Source organism: Myxine glutinosa, chromosome 10, assembly GCF_964187855.1.
Source record: "Myxine glutinosa chromosome 10, kmMyxGlut1.1, whole genome shotgun sequence".
NCBI lineage: Eukaryota > Metazoa > Chordata > Myxini > Myxiniformes > Myxinidae > Myxine > Myxine glutinosa.
In genome coordinates this window covers 116,818,484-116,836,095 of record NC_136270.1, presented here as the reverse complement: position 1 = coordinate 116,836,095, position 17,612 = coordinate 116,818,484, and the positions used below count along the sequence as shown (strand labels likewise).

General features: G+C 47.8%; 1 protein-coding gene across 2 annotated transcripts in view; it reads left to right on the top strand.

Annotated features, from left to right (window-relative positions):
* Positions 1-428: 428 nt before the first annotated feature.
* MSS51 (MSS51 mitochondrial translational activator) overlaps positions 429-17,612 on the top strand; it is a 40,957-nt gene continuing 23,773 nt past the window's right edge. The window contains exons 1-2 of one of the 2 annotated variants that reach the window (XM_068126231.2): positions 429-827; positions 932-1,087. In XM_068126231.2, coding sequence (XP_067982332.1) covers positions 664-827; positions 932-1,087 — 320 coding nt within the window. In that variant the 5' untranslated portion in view covers positions 429-663. The remainder of the gene's footprint in view (positions 828-931; positions 1,088-17,612) is intronic. The other variant, XM_078786028.1, reaches the window with a different exon arrangement.

The following is a 17,612-nucleotide window of genomic DNA, read 5'->3' as shown; positions in this document are numbered from 1 at the left end:
CTTCCAGTCCTTTGTGGATGCTCAGATAATGGGTGTCGAAAACCAAATAATGGATTAAAGATTTTGTTTCAATTCCATGACCCTTTTGATCACCTTTTCAACTTTTACTTTCATAAAAGTTTTGATTTCGATAAAAACTCGGATTGTATCTTTTAAACACGTTAAAGGGCCAACAAAGAGCAATTTGTACATATTGAAGGATTACAAAGATGGAAATGGTTGTTAAATATTTGGGAAAATGTAAAAAAATTCTTCATATTAATCACAGACTTATTTACTCGGCTACGAACTTAATGATCGCGCCAGTTTTAGTTATTTCCATAATAATCGTTGAGATTGAACAGGACTTTGTCTTTTTTATTGAAATGCATGTCTTGGCCATTTACTTTAGGTCCAGCAGATAAAAGCTAAACATTTGTAAACTTTTCACAAACGTTTCACGGACTTTGCGCAAACTTTCCACGGAGCGCAGTCGCACGCCTTGTGTGATGGTCTCAGACGTGGAGGTGGAAAGACGATCTCAGGGTCATGTGAGCTAATGGTTATTTATGGAAGAGATCAACACTTCCGTCCACAAGATTTGGCCACATATTCAACCGCCCACATGATTGAGAGCTTTGGTCGCTCTACATTTACAGATCGCGCTGAGGAGCATCTTAGACCATGGCTGGTGCTCCGCAGGACATGACCCGTCCGGAGACGATCCCTCCAGCAGGCTCTGGTCCTCACATGGACACCTTGGCTTTCAGTGCGATAGAAGCAAACGTCCCCGGTCTATCGGAGGTCATTCTGCGCAAACTGAACCTCAAGAACTACGGGGATTACAGGTGTGTATGCAGGCCGTCCTCTGCAGGTGTTCACTCAAAAGTTTGCAAAAGCCAGTATTTTATTTATTTATTACTGAGCTGGTGTTCCTGCGATGTCTAAACAGGGATGCTGTTCAAGGCAAGAAGAGTGCAAACGACTTTGGGATTCGAACCTATCATGACATGTTCCGGCGCATGGAGGACACGTACACGTTTTGTGCAAAGTGTAAAGTTCTACCCGAAGCACTCCCTCCAGGAAAGACCCTCCTTCGCTGTAAAAGGTACTTATAAAGCCCCCCCGCTTGCTTTGGTAAAGGAGATGTTTGCGCAATATTATAACTTGCAAATCTCACTGAGGGGCAGTTAATATTTCATATTTATTATTTACTAGGGCGGCATAACCAGCACTGCCCGGCTTGGTGAACTGTTCCCGGTGGTAGTTTCAGGATGTGGAAATTGAAAGGCTATGGAGTTATTCGCCTCATGGTGGTTACCTTTTACCTGCAGGCCGCTGGCAACACTGCCTGACCCCACATCCCAATATACGCTTTATAGCGGCCTTTGGTGGCTTCAAGGCAGACGTCAAGGCCAACATGTGGTATCTTAAAACCTTGCCCAGATTATCAAGTACCCACACACAGAATTTGGGACCTCTAGGTGCTACGGTTTGGCTGCAAAAGAATAACATACAAGCTCACAAACAGTTGAAATTATTTATCACATATTTAAACGAGCAGTCAACCCGGTTCCACTGTTTTACTTCAACTGAATTATATTATTACTAGCAACGGTACCCGCCCTACGGACGGGGCTTCAATTGTGAGGCCCAAATGAAAAGGCAAAATATCAGAAATTGAAGGCTTTTTTATTTTAAAATATTTATATAAACATCCGTTAAATCGTATCACATGTAAATCATAAAAATCTAAACAGTATTTGTAGAATTTCAATAAAAGCCACATCACTGTTCATATCGGTAAATATTATTCCATTCTGTTTGGAAAAACTGGAAAATTGGAAAAAAAAATTGGAAAAACAATATGGCCTATTTTACTCCAGGGGGTCCCAGGATTACCCACCCAAAATTTCGTTGCGATCGGTTCAGCCGTTTTTGCGGTACCTGGGAACGGACGGACGGACAGACATTTGGTGAATTATGGCAAGATGGAACACAAATCCCCCTTTTAGCATTTTCAAAACCCTTTCGTTTAGCAGTATTTGTACAAAATATTACGGCATTTTAGATCATCACGACCAATCAAATTTGCTGCTCGTAGACCCCACCCATGTCCTTGTTTCTCAAGTTTGTGCAGGTTAAGATGTTCGATGAACTTTCTAGTTTGATTTGAAATAATTTTTGGTCATATGGGGCTTGTTCAATGAAAACAGTTTGAGAGTACAAATTGAAATCATTAAATTGGTATCACAGTGACAGTGGCCAAGAGATTACTGCACAAAAGGCGAGTGTGAAATATTTAGGGAGTTTACCAAGAATGTCCTTTGACACCATAATGTCAAGGGCCCGTGGAAATTCCTTGGGGTCTTTGGGGTATTTTGGGTATTTGGCATATTTTTGGTATTTAAAGGTCTTTGGGGTCTTTTGGGTCCTCATGGTCTTTTGGGTCTTTCAGGTCTCCAGCTCTTTTGAGTCTTCAGGGTCTTTAAGGGTATATGGGGTGTTTTGGCTCCTTGTGGTCTTTTGTGTCTTGTATCTTCAGGGTATTTTGGGTCTTTAATGATCTCCAGGTTATTTTGGTTTTTTGGGGTATAGGTCTTTTGGGTCTTCAGAGTCTTTTGGGTCCTCCAGGTATTTTTGATCTTCATGGTCTTTTGGGTCTTTTTAGTCTTCTGGTTCTTTATGGGTCTTTTGGATCTGTTTGGTCTTCTGGGTATTTTGTGTATCAGGGGTTTTTAGGGGTCTTCAAAGTTCTAAGGGGACTCAGCAGTCTAAAAGGTCGAAAGGTACATTATTAATAGACGTACATAATTAATCAACAGGATGCCACCGATGATCAAACAGTATGTAATAAATAGACATATCGGCACACAGCTAAACGGACAGACGGCTAAACTGACGGATGGGTGGCTTCACCAACCCTGTTTTTCTGGTTTTATATATTTCGATATATCGATAGATATTGACAGATTGACTGAATATTGTTGCGGATGCCAGGTTCGTCAACGTACTAAGGGGGGGTTTATGCCCCGTTCCCCCTCAAACTCCGATTCCACTGAGGCCGCCGACCGCGAGTGACTAAACTCGTGATTGACGGATTGCTAAGCAATTCGAATTGACGGTCCCAGTCGAACCCAACTGCTCCTGGACTCTGTGTCTTTCTCTCCTGACAAGGTGGAGGAGTTTTTGTCGAACCTCAACTCTGATTCTCCAACTGGACCAGACGGCATCAGCCCACGGGTCCTAAAATCCTGCTCTGCCGCTCTATCTCACCCTCTCTCTGTTCTTTTCACCCTCTCTTTTGCTCAAGGTCATCTGCCAGCATCCTGGAAATCAGCAAACATTACCGCTTTACACAAAAAAGGTGCAAAAACAGATCCTTGCAACTACAGACCAATCAGACTGCTCCCAATTATCAGCAAAGTCATGGAATCCATCATTGCTTCGGATATGAAATCTTTCGTCTTCTCCAATGGCTTGATCTCTGATCATCAATTTGGTTTCAGACCAGGTCACTCTACTCTGGACATGCTGCTTCTGCTGTCTCAACAATGGATGGAGGTCCTCAATGCCAAACAGGAAATCAGAGCTGTCTCCCTTAACATATCACGTGCCTTCGATACGGTCTGGCACCCAGCTCTGCTCACCAAACTCTCCTCCTATGGTATCCATGGAAATCTCCATGCATGGCTTGCGGACTTCCTCTCTGGTCGTAGTCAACGTGTGGCCCTGAATGGATTTCTCTCATCTCCCCTTCCTGTTCAGGCTGGAGTTCCCCAAGGCAGTGTTCTGGGCCATGTGCTTTTTCTGGTCTTTATCAATGATCTCTCTGACTCTCTGGAAAATCCTCTCTATCTCTTTGCTGATGACTCCACTCTCTGTCGCTCCATTCCTCTTCCCTCAGATCGGCAGTCTGCAGCCTCCTCACTCTCTGAAGACTGGGACAAAATCACAGACTGGTCAAACAAGTGGAACATGTCTTTCAATCCTGACAAATCTCACACTCTTACTATGTCTCTCCAAAAAGATCGACTGGACAACCCTCCCATCTACTTTCTCAACAATCCTCTCCAAGAAGTTCTGTCGCTCAAGCTTTTGGGTCTCACTATCTGCCATGATCTTTCTTGGGAAAACCACATTTCCAAGCTGGCCTCCAAAGCCAGTCGCCGACTGGGCATCCTCCGTCGTGTGAAGTCCTTCCTAGGCACACCTGAGCTCCTCAACACATGCAAGGCTTTCATCTGCAACTCAATGGAATACTGTTCTCCCCTATGGGCCGGTGCTCCTGCCTCACACCTAGCTCGGCTTCACGCTGTTGAAACCAAAGCTTTCAGAATCATTGGAATGTCCCGCGATGAAGCTATCTCTGAGGGCCTTTCACTCACTCACTCACCGCAGGCAGGTAGGTGGTCTTTCTGTCTACTACCGACTCCTCTCCGGCTTTGCTCCCCCAGCTCTCTCTGTGCTCTGTCCCCCAAATATTCCTACAGGTCGCACAAGATCTGCCAGCAACCCTCTGATGGTTAAACTGCCGAAATCTCGGTCTCTGCTCATCTTCACTCTTCAGTCTTTCATTCCTCTTTTCTCCCGCCTCTGGAACAAACTCCCACACTCCCTTCAATCCCACTTCTCCCTCCAGGTCTTTAAAACAGCTGTTCACCACCATCTCTTATCTTCCCCCATCCAAAACCTTGATCTTTTCTACCCCCGCTAATTCACCCCAGATCCACCTTGTTTGAAATTCCAACTTCTTTCCTGTAAGTCCTGGCAGTGTCCATATGTTTTATACCTCTCCCACCCCCGCTTCCCATGCCTCCCCCCCCCCCCCCAAGGCCCTCTCCCTCCCACAGATCTCTCCATGTCTCCATGTCTCTCGGTCCCTGCTCTCAAATGTTGTGTTTGTGTCCTTCCCCCTCTCTCCCCATCTTGTCTACCGCTCCCGATGTTATATGTTTTATGTGTCGGTTTGTCTTTCTGTGTGATTAATGTTCGCTCTTTCACGAGCCTCGATGTTGTATACAAACACACAAAAAAAAAAAATTCCGATCGCCAACCTCCCAGCCACGTGCCGAAGAGTTTGCTGGTCAATTGATCCCAAATACCTTCAAGACACGCGACCGAAGACCCCGGGGATCAAACCCTCGCTTCCCACACTTTATTGAGTGCCGAGCGGATTTTCACGGTGTGGAAAGCGGCGTTACCTCACGTGATTTACGGACCTGATTCAAGCCAAATTCGGTCTCGGATGATGCTAGGCCAATGGAGAAAAGATTTAACCGAACAGGTTTGAAAGTAACAACAAAAATGTACAGCCTTTTACTTTGAAGGCACAGAGAAAAATACGAGGATGCACCTTATCAATTCTTACCTATTATAAACCCCACTGGCACCTTCACACTCTCACACACACACAGGGAATAACACTCTGGTTATTATCGTACCGATGTGCTTTGCAGGGACTGACTTCGAAGGTGGCCACGTGGTCTGGTGTGCACAGTGCGCAGCTCGATCTGGACGTGCAGCCTGGATGAGGTAAGGTCCGAAGGACGAACCACCGCCTCGAAGTCGGCACGGACGAACTTCAGCACAGGTTGGACAAGCAAGAGGCATCGGCGAAGCACAAATGGAAGCGGAGTGTCGAAGCAAAATGCAAGAGCAAGAGTCCAGAGATCGGCGAAGAGCGATGGGTGTCGGGCGTCGACGCAAAAAGCAAGAAAATGAAAATGCGATGGGCGGGGCTTTTTATCAGACCCGCCCACGCCTCCAAAATGTTCCACAGCCTCCCATTGGCTGAGGTTGGTCACATGCTGGCCTTCAATCCCTCCTCCCCCAATGAAGGTTTCAGTCCTTCCCCCTTTCATTCGGGGAGGTTTCACACCCCATTGGTCGCATGCTGGTGGCGTGTTCCCGACCCATCCTTGGTCACGTGGGCCTGTTATTTTGGCCACGCCTTCCTGCTCATTAGAAAGGTCTTCCTTTAACCACACGAAGGTTTGAAATCCTGCCTACTCTCAACGCATATTGGTCTTGATTACTACACAATGGGAAAGGGCTGATCTTTACATTCAATAAGAAATAACTAACTACAGCAGGCTACATGTTGTCGTGCAATTAACTAAAGGGGGTTTGCCTTTATGGCAGAACCGCAACACTACCCCCTCCTCTCACCGATACTCGACCCGAGTCGTCCACATGGAGCGGCTAGGTTGAGCTGGCATTCATTTAAACATTACTATTAGTGTGACATGTAGATGTGATTCCCATAACATTTTAAACTCTAATCCCAATGTGTGCGACATTTTATTAAAAAAACATTTAAATGTACATTTTTCAACGAAATATGTCCTTCCTAACGCGTTGAGAAACTACCTAACAGATTCACTCCCACAACCTTATACTGTTCACGTATTGCCGGAATTTTGAAACTGAACACATAACCGGTGGGCAACATTTTTACATTTTACACTAAACACAATTTAATTACAAAAACTATGACCCAGGACCTGGACCCAAGGAATAAAGCATGGAGAACTTGTTGCTGGAGTCATCTTCATGTTGCTGGAGTGGCTTCTTGCCTTGGTAGGCAGGCTAACAAAACCGGCTGGCCCTGACCGGCATGCAGGCCTTTTCAAGATCAGGGCCATCTAAATCTTCATAATTGCACACATTGATCACTTTTTTTTATTTCGTGAGCGGGGCCACTTGACAAGTGGTCCAAATGTGTGGCATCAGTACCACCCAGCAGGTGGTCCATGTAGCAAGATGATGGGGGCAGCCAGGAGGTGTAACAGGAAATGGGTGTGGCCACAGAGCTGGTGGTCCATAGTGGGTGAGTGATGAGATGATGGGAGTGAGTGATGGATGGCAGCAAGATGCTGCGACGGCAAGGTGAGTCCTCGTGATGGTCCTGGATCGGGGAGGAGGAGAAAACGCAACGAGCAAAAGGAAAGGGCATGGTGGCACATGCAAAACAAAGGTACGACAAGCGAGTTAGAGGAACGCCGGCAGAGTGAACTCGAGCCTGGCCCTCAACCATACGTACCCCCACCGTTAACTACACTACCCTATCCCTCCTTGTATTTACAATTCATCTCTATGTCTTGTCTCCCATGTCCCCTCTTTATGCTAAATTCGTCCCCAACTCCCCCCAGGTTCTCCCAGGAAGGAAAAGCGGCATGAACACAATGTTCCGTACTCACGTCGTGATGCATCTTACCAATCAAACATTGAGCCCCGTGGTGCAAAATTCACCCCCTTGGGGATGGTTGTGGATGGTGCGAAGGGGTCTTCACAAAATCCTAACTACACCAACATCATTACACATTTTAATCTCCCCGGGGTTGTACCCTGCCAATCGGCCTTCTTTAAACTATGTGGTTCTAAGAACGCGAATTCCCATTGCCCACACTGTGGTGCCCTCCGAATTTGGGTCTCACCCCACGATTTTTCTATCTGTGCCCTTGCACAATTTCGGGGCTGGGTCGTGTGGCTTCACCAGCAGGTCTACCTGCCTGCACCCCCCTGGTCCACCGGTGCCGTCTCCCAAGCTCGCCTACTCCTCACTCTAACCCTGCGGTTCTTAACCTGTGGGGCGCGCCCCCCAAGGGGGGCGTGAGCAATTTTCAGAGGGGGCGCGGGACGGCAGTATAAAAGTCTAAATAACCCCAAACGGAAATTATAATCCCCCGACTGAAAAAAATTAATTAACCGAAAAGATAGCGCCTTATATAATTCCTAGTTTGTTTCAGTCTCAACTAACACTTCTTTTTTTCTTCCGACAGATTATTAACTGGAATCGAAGTCAATGGCAATGAGTGCGAAAAAGAGGAAATACCAAGACGAGTACATCAAGTTTGGATTTGTGGCACTTCAAAAGGGTGACGCAGAGGTTCCTCAGTGCGTTATATGTTACAAGACGCTGAGCAATGATGCCATGCGGCCAACACGTTTGGAATGCCACTTGAGGACAACCCATCCTGAACTAGCAGACAAATCACAGGCATTCTTTGTGGCGAAAAGGGAAGCCTTGAAGCGAGCTAAGTTGGACAGCAGTGGGACATTTCGGCAACAGACGTCAAAGATCGTTGAGGCGTCCTATGAGATTGCCCTGCTAGTAGCAAAGAACAAGAAGAGCCATACAATCAGAGAGACTCTCATTAAACCGAGTCTGCTGCGAGCGGCAGAGCTCATCCTGGGGAAGGATAGTGCGAACAAACTCTCGGCTATCTCCCTGTCGAACGATACCATCAAGGGACGGATCGATGAAATGTCTCAGGACATCAAAGAACAAGTGACTGACCAGATAAGGGCCTCGCCTGTCTTTGCCATCCAATGCGACGAAACGACAGACGTGGCTCAGTGTTCTCAGCTGCTCATGTATGCTCGTTTCATATTAGGCGACAGCGTGAAGGAGGAAATGCTATTTTGTCATCCCCTGGAAACTTACACGACAGCAGCAGATGTCTTTGAAGTGGTATCGAAGTTCTTCGAAGAAAATCGACTTTCATGGGACGCGTTGGTAGGTGTTTGCACAGACGGAGCTCCGGCCATGCTTGGCTCGCGTTCGGGTTTCGTTACGAAGGTGAAACCAAAGAGTCCCTCTGCTATTGGTACACACTGCGTTATCCATCGTGAGTCCTTAGCATCTAAGACCCTGCCCGCTGAAATGAGGGATTTCCTGAACCTGGCTATCAAGGTAGTCAACTTTATCGAAAGTGGAGCCTTAAACAGTCGCCTGTTCAAACAGCTGTGCAAGGACTTGGACTGCGATCATCAAGCCTTGCTTTTCCACACAAACGTGCGTTGGCTTTCAAAGGGAAACATGTTGGGGCGAGTCTACGAGCTGAGGGAAGAAGTCGCAACATTCCTAGACGTGCAGCGGAAGGCGGATCTCTACAAAATGTTCCAGTCCCGAGAATGTCAACTGTCTCTAGCTTACCTCATAGACATCTTCGAAGCACTCAACGGTATCAACCAAAAACTGCAAGGGAAGCACATAAACATTATCACACAATACGACGCCATTCGAGCCTTCATGGCGAAACTCGACCTCTGGAAATGCCGAATGGAGGCCGGAAACATAGCTTGTTTCCCAAACTTGGACTCTGCCATTCCGGACGGCCTTCTCAATTCAAAGTTAAAGAACCAAATCATCAATCATCTGACTGAACTCAAAGCGGAATTCATCCGCTACTTTCCTGACTTGGACGAAAAGCGAAAGACCTGGAAATTCATCAGAAACCCATTCCAATGCGACGTAGCTGATGTTTCGGACGGGGTCCAGGAGGAGTTTCTGGAGCTGAAGTTCAACTCCTCGGCTGAGGATGACTTTGAAATTCTGGACCTGGAGACATTCTGGGTCAAGTATCTTCCTGTTTATCCTCTGATCTCGCTTCAAGCTGTTCGGATTCTGATGATGTTCGGATCCACGTATCTCTGCGAGGCTGCATTCTCCGCGCTGGTCGCTGTCAAGACCAAATACAGAAGCAAGCTGAACGTTGAAGGAGATCTGCGCTGTGCTCTCTCTGGCACGCGACCACGAATTCCGGATCTGATAGCTAAGAAGCAGTGCCAACCATCTCACTAAAATTTAGTGAGATTTTTGGCATTGCTTCTTTAGTGACTAAATTGTTGTTTCATTGATTTTGCGTCCTTTGACGTGACATTTCAACAAACGTGTTTTGTGTGGTTACCCTTTCCTTTCATCGATCCGTGCCTTGAGCTTGTTTGCGTTTTGATGCAATAAAACGAGGTTTGTAATCTCTCCTTTGTTATTTTGAAAGAACATTATCTGTTCAGGGGTACCAGATCCAGTGTTTGAAATAAGCCAGGGCGCCGCCAGGGCCCGGCCCTGGCTGCCATGCTTAGGGCCCTGGCTGTTAACAGAATCTACGTCAATAGCCAGGGCCCAGGGCCCAGCCATGGCTGGCTTCAATATCAACGAACAAACCCCTCAGAATGCACCACAGAGCACCTATAATTCAAAAATTTCCTTTTTTTAAAAACCCTCTCGCACTCTCCCCAACAAGCGGCCTCGTCAGATGTAGGTGGAGGGGGGCATGGAGACGATCAACAATTGGTAAAGGGGGTGCGACACTAGAAAGGTTAAGAACCCCTGCTCTAACCTATCTGGGGAAGGCCCTCCTTGGCTCTTCCCAACTGATGCCCACCTTGGCATTTAGCACCCAGGTCCTCTTCCAGGATTCTCGGGCCCACTCACTCCAACCTAACTGGCTCCCTGAGCCTACCTACGGCCTTACCTGGCCGACAAGCTTCAAGTGACCCGCGGGGTGCCCCAGCTAACTTTCTACCACCAAACCACACGCCAGCCATTCCACTGCCTCCTGCACCTCACAAAACATGAACATTTCTGCAATCAGCACCATCGGTGTCAATAGCCATGTAATTTACCTGCACCCTCTATCTAACTTTAAACTACCCACCCGGGCCTCCGTGAATGGGTTCCACTCCCCCCCCCCCCCCCCCCGCCCCATTCAATCCTTCACACCATGCATTCCACACCAATTATTTCCACACCACAACACAATTACATTTATTCTCAAACACACAGCATCATCTATTTAACTGATTTCCCCGATAACTCGTGCTTCCCTTGTCGTCCCTCTAAACTATGCACACCCTTTGTTAACAACCACTAAACTCTCTACGACCCCACTATAGTTCATGGTCACTACTTAAATCTCTGTTCCTATGGTCCCTCGAGATCCCTAATCATTATCCTAGCCCTCCCTCAGCAAGTGCTTCGGTGCCCCCATGGAGCAACCATTGCTGGCCCATCGGCCTAACAATGCCATCCCCCTAAGCTTGTGCTCATGGGCCCCCCCCCCCCATCACGGGGAATGGTCACACCACCATACCCTCACGTGGGGGGGTACAATACTCCCCCAGTCTTCTACACTACGAGCCCCTCCCTGTGGAAGTAATTGGTCGCACTTCGACCTCGAAGGGCAGAGCGATCCACGAGAGTGCCTGCTCGCCTGTGTAGGGTCTTAACCGGTCGGCATGGACGATCCGAGGGGGGGTGGAGTTGGTGGTATTAGATGCCAGGGCCCATCCCTGCACGGGGCTCTGCGATCCCACGCACGATGACCCAACCGGCCACGGTTATAAAACCTCACCTGGTAAGGTGCGTGCCTCCGAAACCCAAATGGGGTTTCACACCCCATTGGTCACTTGCTGGTGACGTGTTCCCGACCCGTCCTTGGTCACGTGGGCCTGCTCTTTTGGCCACGCCTTCCTGCTCATTAGAAATGTCTTCCCTGAAACACACGAAGGTTTGAAATCCTGCCTACTCTCAACGCATATTGGTCTTGATTACTACACAATGGGAAAGGGCTAATCTTTACATTCAATAAGAAATAACTAACTACAGCAGGCTACATGTTGTCGTGCAATTAACTAAAGCGGGTTTGCCTTTATGGCAAAACCGCAATAATGTTTTTAACTTCCTGTATATGTGCAAATCAACAACTGAGCATATTCACCACATGCGCAGAAGAAAAATGAATAAAACTCGAGATGCATGAATAATCATTTAAAACCTTCTCATGCACTGTCTGGCCACAAGAGCTCTTAAATGAGGCATCATTCAGCATTGTACGTGCTGAGGTTACAAAGTTTACCCCGATCAGACACAATCTGGCAACTTGTATTTATATATATATATATATATTGTTACGGACGCGGTTAAAGATGTTATTTTGACCGAACGGTGGTATTACCGCGACCGAACAGTGCTTCCTTGATTAATACCCGATTTGCCCCAAACTTTGGCCGGATCGCGCCACCGCTATTCAATCGGGAAAACTCTAAAGCGACCGAATACAAAGAGGAAGAAGACGTACAGAAGAGTAATTGGATTTATTATTTACACATATATTCAAGAAGAAAGCAGTCACGTTTATTTACAGACGAGATTAGATACACAGTGCAACGCTAGCTTACCTACAGTCTTAATTAACCCAGGGACAGAACAAACAAGGACAGACTCACGCGGGGAATGATGATAGGACTGGCGGGAGATGGATGGCTGGCCGGATAGGGAGGTCCAACTGGTCCTGCAGCCGATCGACTCGTGGGCAGCCGCCGCTCCTTCGCGGCCCTGCTCCAAACTGCCGTCCAGGCCTCACGCTGCTGTGGCTGCAGTTTCGGTGGCTCCAGCTGCAGCAAATGCAGTTGCGGTGGCTCGAGCTGCAGTTCAACTCTGGACTTCTTGGTTGGACTCAACTCCTTGGACTCCCTCTCGTCTCTCGGTAAAGGCTCATCTCTTTTGGACCTCCTCTCGTCTCCCTGTAATGGTTCATCTCCTTTGGGACACGCCCTGCCTGTGGGTTATATAGGCCCCGCCCCTCAACCTTCGCGAACCTCCTCGATGTTTCTCTCCACACCCTCTCCAAGTCCAACACCTTGTTCGTGGTTGGTTGAGTGGGGCTGACTCACTCCTCCCCTCTATGACGAGGTGGGGACCCGCCTTTCTTCCCCAACCCTGCCTCGTGGTCAATGGCGGATGAAGAGAAAACCGCCCAAAATGCAGTTGGCAATGCGAATGGCAATTGACGAAAAGGGGGAATGGAGGTTTTGGGAATGGGAATGAAGGGAATCTATCTCTTTCACTGGTGCAATGGAGTATTTCAATTAATGGGAGACACAGCCTTACCCTAAAACACATAATAAGATATAAGCTATCGAACAGGGGTAGTCTATGATTAGCTGTGGTGTGGATGCTTTATGGACTAATTATGGGACGCCCTTTGACCTTTACACAGCTCCGGAGGCAGGAGGCACAGAATAACAATAATAATAATACACACAATAAAAAAATACAGTCCTCATATCCGCAACAATATATATATATATATATATATATATATATATATATATATATATATATATATATATATATATATATATATATATATATATATATATATATATATATTGGGGTTTTGAGAACCCTGCACTTGTAAATTGTTGTAAACATACCCTTTGTAAATACCTCCATTTCTTGTAAAGGTCAAAGGTCGTCCCCTAGTTAGTCCACATCGCAACACGTAGCGAACCATAGGCCCTCTTCATAGTTATTTCATTATTATGTGTTTCAGGTAAGGCTGTGTTTCCAATAGTTTGACTCTACGTTGCATTAATCAAATAAGATAGGTCCCTTTCAATTCCCCCAATCGTCTCCGCAAGTAACAGTAGGGCGGCGTTCGCCGCCGTTGCATTGGGCTGTTTTCGTTGGCACCACGCCGCCATTGCGCACGAGGCCAAGAACAGGAAAAGGGGGAGGAGCCACCGGATCACGGGCGTGGCAGCAACTCGTCATCAGAGGTGGAGTCAGCGAGCCCTTAACCACCAACCAGCACCGCGGTGAGCGACCCGGTAGGCGTGCCCTCGCAGGCCGTGGCTTGATACGGCCACGAATGATAAAAGCGACTGCGGTGGACTGCTAACGGGAGATGAGTGATCCAACCGAACCCAGAAGAACCAAAAGAGAGAGGAGGGAGAAAGGAGCACCGAGCAGCTTTTGAGCACGAGCATCGTTGGGGTGCAAGGGTCGGTGCGCCAGGATCGGCAACATAAACCGCGCTGCCTGCCGGGTTTTCGCCGCTCTAAACCGTACATGTGGGGCTGCCGCCGGCTGCTCGATTTTCCAGCCTGGAGCGTGGATTTGCAGCGGACCTCCTCACGGTGCACTTTTCCTACGACCCTTCCTCCAGCCATTCCTGCCTGCAATTTCCCCTTTGTCGTGTAAGTCCGTGGTCTGTCCTGTGTGTTGTCTGGGATTCAATAATATAAGACTGTTTTAAGGCTGCCCTATGTCCTTTTATTTCCTCTTGTATAAATGCCCTTCTTTCGTTTCCTCTTGCAGATAGAAATAAACCTGTGTTCTTTCCTTACTTTGGTTTCTTCTTTCTCCTTCGATCGTTTTCGTCCCTTCCTTCATTTGAGTATCTGTGGCACGATTTGGCCAACGCTCGGAATCGGGTTTAGTCCATTGATAACGGCTCGAACCGCAGATTGCTAAACCGCTCGGCAAATACCATCTTGTCCGTGGTTCGAGCGGTACTTGTCTCCCTGTTTTGCGGAGGGATTGATAAAGGTATTCAAGATAATACATGGACCAATAACCCTGATCAATCCCACCCCGCAGAAGAGCGTTACAAGTACCAGGACCGGTCGGACGGCCAGCTTAACAGGACAAGGGGATTACCCCCCCCCACCCCCCTCCCCCGCTTTCTAACGGGAGTGCCGTCCCCCGGATCCATAACAATATATATATATATATATATATATATATATATATATATATATATATATATATATATATATATATATATATATATATATATATATTGTTACGGGTCGTGGACAAGATGTTACTTTGGGCCGAGCGGATGGTCATCCGCGACCGTTACAGGATCCCCGATTGGCCCGACTCCCCCAACGTTGACCAGATCGCGCCACAGATATTCAATTTGGAAACCTCTAAAGCGACCGAAAGAGAAGGAAGAGAGAAGAAGACAGAGTACGGAGGAATAACAGGATTTATTATACACACAAGCAAAAAGAAGGAGCGATCAAAGTTATTTACAAGCAATGGATGGAAGAAGCAGTCACACAGTGAATCGTTAGCTTATCTATGCAGTTTACTTAACCCCAGGACAACGATTAAGACAGACGATGTTCACACTTACACGGGGGAAATTGCAGGCAGGAATGGCGGAGGTGGGTTGCTGGAGAGGGAGGCAGGGTCAGGTCCCTGCAACCGGCAGGGCTGGAGGTAGCAGCTCCCACTCTTCGCGTTTTTGGCGGGAAAACCCTTGGTCGCGTCGACGCTGCTGATGCTGTGGACGTCACGTGCTGGCTCGGTCACACCTGCTCCTCTCCTTCTGGTGGAGCCATCTCCCTCCTCTCAGCGCGTCTTTCCAAAGCTTGTTTCATCTTCAAGTACCTCTCCTTTGTGGAGCGTCTCTCATCTCTCATCTCACAGCTCATCTCTCCTCTCATCTCATCTCTTCTCTCATCTGCCGAAGCAGTCCCTTCCAGTTGCTTTTATTACTCGGGTCGGAATCAAGCCGCCGGCTGCGAGGGCACGCCTACCGGGTCGCTCACCGCGGTGCTGGTTGGCTGTTCGGGCTGTCTGATTCCCCCTTTGATCATGACAACGTGCCACGCCCGTGAGTTGGCGGCTCCTACCCCCCTCTTCTCCGAGATTAGCACATGGGCAATGGCAGCTTGCGGGATTGAACACCACTCGCACCACTTTTGAAAGGAACTTTGGAGAGCGGAGATGATAGGGGAAATTGAAAGGGGCCTACGCTTATTTCGTTTGATACAATGCAGAGTCAATCTAGTGGGAAACACATATTTAGCCTACATAGAATAAGGAAATAAGCTATTTAAAAAGATATATCGTGGCCTGTGTGTAAGTTTCATGGAATTAACTAGGGGGACGTCCTTCGACCTTATTTACTCTACGAGGGTCAGTTAAAACAGAGCAAACCAGTTCTCACATTCTTTACACTTTCCAAATTCGTAACACTGCACCCTCCTTTCTTCGGGTCCAGTCCCGGGCCTACAACTTTAATTTAGTGTGACACGTAGGTGTAGTTCCCTCTACTTTTAACCTGACCCTGAGTGTGACGATTTTAAAACACAAATAAGTATGTCCCCCTATTGCATTGCACCCTGTCTAACAGACTCAACCCCACAGCTAACCGAATTACGGAATTGTTCTCAAACTATACATTTACGGTGGGGAGCATTATTTACAGTGACGTTATTTATTATTTACAACGCAACCCAGGACCTGTGTTTTTTTCCTTTTTTTTAGGGAACAAGAAAAAGAAATTCCTGTTGGGAGGGAGGAGACAGCACGCATTGCATCGATGCACCAGTACCAATACCACCAAAGCACCCAAAAGCACCAAAAGCACCAAAAGCACCAAAAGCACCACAAAGCACCAAAAGCACCACAAAGCACCAAAAGCACCACAAAGCACAAAAAGCACCACAAAGCACCAAAAGCACCACTCGGTGCACAGTCACCACTGTTCATCATAAACACAACAAAACAACTGGTGGTGGTCTTCTCTTTTTCTGCTGGGCCGATGTTCTTCCCGACGTCTTCTGGCTTCATGCGGCCTACTTGGAAATAATAAAAAGCACAACTTGTGTTCATTTTTTATTTAGGGCCTCAGGGGCCAACTAAGGGTGGTCCACCTGTTTGGCATAGGTGCCACCTTACCGAGGTCCGCAAGCAAGATTCCCTGGCCACTATGGCCGGTCTCCAACAGAGGTGCCCTGCCCCAGAACCTGGGGTCCATCAAGTGGTACTTGGCCGCAGAACAGCGGTCCATAAAGTGGTACATCAACGCAATGCATGCTGGTTCTGAGAATCTCGTGCGCACAATGGCCACCTCACGCACGCTCCCCTCGGCGCCCAATGGCACACAGGTCCTCAAGTGGGAGACAAAAGGGGGGAAGACAAATGAGCGAGGGGTAAGGTCACAAGGGTACACGTCAATAAAGGCAATGCAGGGTGAAGTGCGTACGGAGAGCGAAGTGAGAAAAACTCGTCCCTACCGTACGTCACCCCCCCTGTCACCTACACTACCCTTGCCCTTACCCCATATTTACAACAATTTACACCTTTACAAATTCGTCACTACGTCTTGTCTTCCCCATCTTTCCCTTCTACACCAAATTCGTCTCCAATCCCCCTATCCAAAATTTGCCATCACCAATTCATCATCAATCCTCATAAGGAGGGAGAGATGGAATTACACACAATGTCACACCCACGTCATGATGCGTCTCACATTCCAAACATTTGCATCATAAAAAATAACAAAACATGGCATGGTGTGGAGGTACGTCATCTTTACTTCAGGTGAGTGGATGCAGATGGTGCGAGGAGACTCCAATCCTAACTATCCTCTAAATGACATTAACACACTTTACACTACCCGGGGTCTTTCCCTGCCAATCCATTGGCCACTTACACTATGGGTTCTAATAACCAATTCCCATTGACCAAACTGTGGTGCTGCTCAATTTGGGGTCTCACTCCCCCGATTCATCTCCCGGTGCCCTTGCACAATTTCTGGGCTGTGACGTGTAGCTCTCCCAGCAGGTCTACCTGCACACCTCCACCACTGCAGTTGCCACCCGAGCTTACCTAGCTCCTCACCCTAACCTAACTAACTGGGGAAGGCCCCTCCTGGCTCTGTCACCCCTTGGTGCCCTCTGGCACTGGGCTACCCGGGTCCGTCCTTCGGATCCTCGGGCCCCATCCACAACTACCGTCTCCCAAAGCCCACCTGCGGCCTCACCTGGCCGACATCCTCACAGTGGTGGAGTGCCCAAACCAACTACACACACTAACAGGCTACACGCCCAGCCATTTCCACAACACTAATGCACCCATCCAAATGCCATTCTCTCACCCGCACCACAGATGCCAATATCCAACCACAATTTACCTATACCCTCTACCTAACACGTACACTACCCGCCCCGGGTATTCGTGATGGGAGTCCACTCTTCCCCCATTCACACCTTCGCACCATCCACTCCACTCCATAGTTTCCATCCTACTCACTCCATGA